Source organism: Tachysurus vachellii, chromosome 24 (assembly GCF_030014155.1).
Source record: "Tachysurus vachellii isolate PV-2020 chromosome 24, HZAU_Pvac_v1, whole genome shotgun sequence".
NCBI lineage: Eukaryota > Metazoa > Chordata > Actinopteri > Siluriformes > Bagridae > Tachysurus > Tachysurus vachellii.
In genome coordinates, this window is record NC_083483.1 from 6,673,703 (window position 1) to 6,680,648 (window position 6,946).

General features: G+C 44.8%; 1 protein-coding gene across 1 annotated transcript; it reads left to right on the forward strand.

The window, feature by feature from the left end:
• Positions 1–3,143: 3,143 nt before the first annotated feature.
• Positions 3,144–6,946, forward strand: si:ch211-199f5.1 (protocadherin-8). The gene is made up of 3 exons (XM_060860320.1): positions 3,144–5,699; positions 5,865–6,072; positions 6,346–6,946. Exons 1-3 carry the CDS (start codon positions 3,267–3,269, stop codon positions 6,675–6,677), a joined length of 2,973 nt encoding a protein of 990 aa, XP_060716303.1. The 5' UTR covers positions 3,144–3,266; the 3' UTR covers positions 6,678–6,946.

The window sequence follows — 6,946 nt, forward strand, 5'->3', positions numbered from 1 at the left end:
ATAAAGCCGCAAATGAAGCGAAAAAGAGGAGGGAGTGGTTGTGGGACAGCTTCCTTGGGGCACAGCAAGCACATAAAGTTTCCTGCGCATTCGCATGTGTAAAGTTATATTCATGAGTTGTTAACTGTTTTGTCCCTTAATGGGGAATTTATTCAAAGTGTTCTTTGGTCTGCTGGAATGCCCAGATGGCTGCGAAACATTTTATGTCTAAACCTAAAGTTTGCTTGGGTTTTATCCAATAAGAAGAATCACAGCGTTGTAATAGTCCTACTGAGCATTAGTGTCAACATTAAAATATGTTCAGTAGGGGATAGCTTAAAATTTGATATGACCTCTAATGGTTCAGAAATAATAAGTATTTCAGAAACATTAACAGGTCACTCCTTAAGATGAATTCTAAGCCTATTCTTTAATTAGTACCAAGGTATAATTGAGGTTAATTGTATTGTGGGTGACTAAAGAGTACAGCCTATTATTTAATTATTTGGAGAAGCTTTTGATCATAGGTCACATGTCAGGAGCTGTTGATTAAGCAGAGCTAAACTACTGAGAATGCTTGAGAGGAGGGGAAGCATAAGCTCCCCAGGCTTTTCATTTATCTCCAAACTGTGCCAAATGTCTTCAATACAACAGATTTCTTTACTGTAATGGTGGAGGGGAGCGTTACGAAGGCTCTGAAACAGTGAATGTCGGACTGATGACTTGTGAATTGTGTTAAGGAGTAATTAGTGGATAGAGTGATGGCACGCGAGTTAAAATGAGGTTACGGATAGGTGCGTGCGCGCGTAAGTCAGAGTAAGGACGAAAGACCCCTATTTTCTCCCTCGTGGTCGCGCGGACACCCGCCTCCTCACACACACACGCACGCACGCACGCACGCATGCACACACACACACACTCCTGATATCGGGTGTCTCGCTCCCCCATTCCCAGTTCCAAAACGCTGGTGACAGAGGCCAAATCTCCTCGTTATCATACCAAAAGCGTTAAGCCCTTGCTCAAAAAAACGACTCATACGACCAACTTCACACAACAACGACCAGGCGTTCATGAGAACAAATGCAATCACAATGGCACGGCCACTCTGCTTTCCTCCCGCGCCTTTTAGCAAATGCAAATAACAGCTCACCGAGATGGGATTTTTGCAGCTCTCACTAATTCCACCATTGTTCAGCTCGCGTGCAGGCGGCGAGATTGACACGCAGGTCACGTGAGGGTCCACGGTTAATTCTTTTTATTTCGATAAAAGGGGTTTAGAATAGATTTGCAATTGTCAAAAAGGGTATGACAGCCTGGAGAACCTCTATGAACACCACAGTCTGTTAGGTGCAGTGCTGAGCATCTCATTCACGGATCTTTTTGACGTCATCTAATTCTCGTGAATGTAAGTCAGATGGACGGCGTATAGTGAAGCGTAAAATTAAAAAAATTATGCCAGATTATCGCATGGAGTGGAGTGAAATGAAGTGTCTCCAAAATCCTTACATTCTTAGAAAAACTGTACAAAATTTTAAGCTACAATTGTTAGTGTATCCACACTAATACTAAACTAATGAGTGTTTGTTTACGTACCTTAAATCATAGATGAAGTAGGCATATTAAATGTACAGATGTACCCTCGAGGGTGCCACCCTAGTGGTGGTTCTTTTCAGGGTACAGTATGTCCTGCCTTTTTATATGAAACGTTCATCTATGGATTTAAGGTAAATGGATTGTGATTCGTTTTTCTAGTAGCCTACAGCTTTAAAGGTAACCTGGATCTTTCCAAGAAAAAGTGTCCACTGGAGCGACAAGGTAAAAGTTGAATAGCTTTTAATCTGACAGTGCAGCAATATAGTTTAGAGCAAATAACCTAATAACTAGGTTACAACTACTCGCCATAACCGACAAAACTTTTATAAAGTTGCTATTAGATGTCTGAGACTAGAATGGTGAGACTATTATGGAGCTATACACACAGAGGAATTTAAAACGTCCTTGTCTATAACGTTATGGTGGCAGATGGATTCAACTCCTTTTGTCCTTCTGTTCAACTGCAAGTGTTTGTCCTTCGGATGGCAAAGTGCAGAAAAGGAGTTGAGAGGAACAAAATCTCTTAAATACCCATGACGAACCTGATCGCTCCCTAAACGCATTTTAATATGAAGCACACCAACCCCCTTCAAAAAGCCCTGGCCAATTCATCGACCATCTTGGTGAAAAGAGTTATATCGGTGATCGTGGCAGACACAAAGGAGCGCATGTGGAGCTGCTTCATTATGGTCCACTTAGGCGCGGTTGTGTGTGTGTGTATGTGTGTGAAAGCGCTGCTGGGTGTCTAATGCCTCCAATGGGAAACCCTGCCATGCCATTATATCCACGGCGTTAACGAGGCCTTCATATGCCTTTGATATAATCTGACTATAGAGATCTTTTCTAAATCTTGTGGGCGCTTGGCCTAAATCCTATTGGTAACGGGGTTTTTGTTCACCTGGCATAGCAGGCGAATGGGTAAGGGAAGGAGGAGGCGCGCAGCCAGTGACATGCATCATGCATGCTAAACGAACACGAGTACAGAGATTTCAGTGGAATTACGATTCAGCTCACACGACATCTCGTGAGCTAAGGGTTTATAGGAAAAAAAATCATTTTATAGGAAATCTCGTGGCTTATCTATGTTTGATCAACGATAAACAGCACAACTTTAAACCGCAGCGCATTCGTACACGTGGAGAAACGAAAACATGCCATCACAATGTATTTATTACTTCACCCCTGAAACGTATTGGGAAACTCGTTCTCCAAAAAAAAAAAAAAACAGCATTTCTTCAGCTAAATCAGGACTGAGTTCGTATTTCCCTGTTATTTAAACCCACACAAGAACTTGACCAAAAGTGATACGGTTTATTTTAAAGAGAGCTGGAGAAAAAGTACAGTATACTAAATCAACCACTTCATGCTGTTTTGCCTTCTCCTTTGCATAAAGCAATTTCTAAATAGGCTTAGGTGTCTTTTAGAAGTCCCCTTTTCTCTATTCAAGGCTGGGATTGGTCACACTAGAGCTCATTTGCATGCGCGCGTCTATAAACGTGGCCGCCACTGCAGTTTTCTCGAGTTGCTTTTTAAAAAGCGGGTGCAGTTGTGGAGCGCGCAGAGGAGAGACACTTTGTCCTCTCTGGGTTCAGGAGCTTAATGTTGAGACAATAGGATAGAAAATCAGACTTAATTCGTGTTTTTTTTTGTGCTTTTTACACATTTTGGTGAAGTGAAGTGACAAATCAGACACTATGGGTGGGAATGCAGGATGTCACCGGTGGATGTTCTTTTTCACCTTGTTGTCATTGCCTCTGCTGCCAGCGCGAGCAGCGGGAAGAACCATGAAATATGAAACGTACGAAGAGGACGCACCGGGCACTATTATCGGAAACCTGGCCAAGGACATGTCTTTAAGTCCGTCCGTCGGCTCCAAGACTAATTTCAGGATGATGAAGCAGGTCAACGCTTCTTTTGTTCGGCTTAGAGAAAGCGACGGGCAGCTCACTGTAGGAGAGAAGATTGACAGAGAGAGAATTTGCAAACACTCTCATCAGTGTGTTATTGCCTTCGATGTGGTGAGTTTTACTAAAGACCAATTCAAACTGATACATGTCGAGGTGGAGGTGAAGGACATTAATGACAATGCGCCCGAGTTCCCCAGGAAGGAGTCTACACTGGAAATTTCTGAAAACACAGCAGCCGGTACCAGAATACCCCTAGATGTGGCGGTGGATGAAGACGTGGGCACGAACTACATACAAAGCTACCAGATCTCAGTGAATAGTCACTTTAGTATTGACGTGTTGAGCAGAGCGGATGGGGTTAAATATGCGGAGCTGGTGCTAATGAAAGAGCTGGACAGAGAGACACAGGCTTTATACGCGCTGGAGCTTGTAGCGACGGACGGTGGAAGTCCGCCCAGGTCCGGCATAACCAAGATCAACGTCAAGGTGAAGGACTACAATGACAACAGTCCTATTTTCGAGCGCAACCACTTTTCAGTAGAAATACCAGAGGACGCTCCAGTGGGATTTCTGCTTTTGGATCTCAACGCAGAAGATCCTGATGAAGGTTTGAACGGCGAAGTGGTGTACGGGCTCGGTAACCAAGTGCCCTCAGAGATCAAGCAACTTTTCCGCGTAGACCGGAAAAGCGGGCGCGTCACGCTCGAGAGCCCGATGGATTACGAGAGCAAGACGACGTACGAGTTCGATGTTCAGGCGTCTGACCTGGGTCAGAGTCCGAGTCCGCCGGCCATCTGTAAAGTGGTCATACAGGTGAAAGACGTGAACGACAACGCGCCTGAGATCACCATCACGCCGATGACGTCCATGGCGGCGGGAGTTGCGCATGTGACCGAGGCAGCCGCCAAGGACACTTTCGTGGCTCTTATCAGTACTTCAGACCGGGACTCAGGAGTCAACGGCCAGGTACACTGCACCCTCTATGGGCATGATCACTTCCGACTCCAGCAGGCGTACGAAGACAGCTACATGATAGTCACCACATCGCCGCTGGATAGGGAAAAAATCGCCGAGTATAACCTGACAGTAGTGGCCGAAGACCTCGGCTCACCACCGTTCCGCACCATCACACAATACACCGTTAGACTGACTGATGAAAATGACAACGCGCCCATATTCAGCAAAGCCACCTATGAAGTGTCACTTATAGAAAACAACGCACCGGGCGCGTACATCACCACGGTAGTGGCGCGCGACTCGGATATGGGACAAAACAGTAAAGTGGGCTATAAGCTCGCGGAAACCTACGTGATGGGCTCTCCCGTGTCAACATTTGTCTCTCTAGACCCCGCCACTGGCTCTCTTTACGCGCTGAGAAGTTTTAACTACGAAGTTCTCAAGCAGCTCGAGCTGCGCGTCCATGCGAGTGACTCTGGCGCGCCACCGTTGCACGGTACCGCCACCATCACCCTCAGACTCGTCGATCAGAACGACAACGCTCCCGTTATCGTACATCCAGTGCTCACTAACGGCTCTGTGGACATTCTTCTGCCTAAAGATGCCCCGTCGGGTTACGTTACCACGCAAATAAAGGCGCGAGACGCCGACGAGGGCATTAACGCTGAGCTGTCCTACCAAATGATCTCGTCCGAAGCCAGCATGCTTTCTATCAATAAAGTGAGCGGGGAGATCTACGTGAACCGTGAAGGTGTTTATGACCTGGGCGAGACGTTTAAAGCCACGGTAACCGTGAGCGACCACGGTAGACCTTCTCTCACGTCTACAGCCACAATCCGCTTCACGGTAGTTGCAGGGGCTCCGAAAGGTGACCGCAACCTCTTCAGAAACGCTGGTAATGATGATGAAGTTCACGAGTGGGATCTGTCCGTGGTGATCATCGTCGTTCTGGCAGGAAGCTGCACGCTGTTGCTTTTAGCCATCATTTTAATAGCGACCACATGCAATAAGCGCAAACTAGACAAGCGGCACGATGGATTCGGAGATGACAAGGAGGACGACGTGAATCTTGATGTAGAGAAAAATAACAGTGACCCACTGATCCCAGTTCATAGTGAAAACGTGTTTGACGTACAGCCTTACTCAAACAAACCTGCTTTTAACGGATCCGTTCAAGCGGCCAATGATGAGTGCTGCAGCTCTGAAGACGGAATCGACGCCGCGTATGAGACAGAGGACAAAAGCCACGGAGCAAAATTAGACGTAAGTCTTTTTTCCACGGTTACGCTGTTATAACCTTGTTTTCCCGCACAGTTGGTTGATTTTTCTTCCATAACTGTGAAATCAGCCTAACTGTGCTTGACCCTGAGATATGGATCTGTACTTCATAGCATACTTTATGTTTTTTTTTTTTTTTTGTTTAAACAGGGATATTTAACACTGCCTGGGTATGGCAAAGAAGCTGTAAGGCCAATCACAATATGGAAGGGCAACTCCTATACAACTATTTCAGCACGAGATCCTCAGTTCAGTGGGAAAGACAGTGGCAAAGGGGACAGCGACTTCAACGACAGCGATTCGGACATAAGCGGAGATGGCCTGAAAAAGGACGGACACCAAAACAGCACCCAAGATGGTAAAACCAATGATCTTTAATACATTATTTCAATTAATCAAGTCCTCAAGGTGGTCCATCCATATCTATATTTTTTCCTACCTGACACACCTGAACCAGGTAAATCACCATCCCCTGGCTTAGATTTGTGCCAGAGTGGAATACAAATATAGATGGATGAGATATCCCATGGACTAGATTGAAAACTTCTTGGCTATACAGAATTTTATTGTGACTGTATTCTAAAAAAATAAATAAAAATTGCTAACCAAGATTTTCTGGTGTTTATTTCAGCTCTGTGGGCATGCACAAGCGAGTGTAGGATCCTCGGCCATTCCGACCGCTGCTGGAGTCCAAACGCCACCAGGATGAACAGCAACTCCAGACAGCATCTGTCTACATTTGCTAAGACAGGCTCACTTCCAAGGGACACACTCAGAAGAGAGAACTATTACCAGGCACACATTCCCAAAACAGTGGGCTTGCAAAGTGTTTATGAAAGAGTGTTACACCAAGAGTATGTCATCGTTCCCCCACCTCAGCCGAGCAGAGTGCAAGATATCAATGATGTCTCAATCCCTGTGTATTCTCCCACTACATCACACTGTTCCACAAATGAAGTCTAAGAAGTCTAAAACAAATCTATATGGCCAGAAAATGTATATGTATAAATATTTGACTATTTAAAAAACATTTTCAGTCAGTGTTGGTCTCAATTTATGCCAATTTTAGGCAATCATCTGATCTTGTTGGAAGTCTTGTATATATATATAATGCAAGTTTGTAAATACAGAGTCTATTTTTATATTATTGATAAGTAAAAGGTTATTGGAGATTATATACTTTATATTAAAAGCATGTCCTTTATTTAAAAAAAGACCCTTTTCATGGTCAA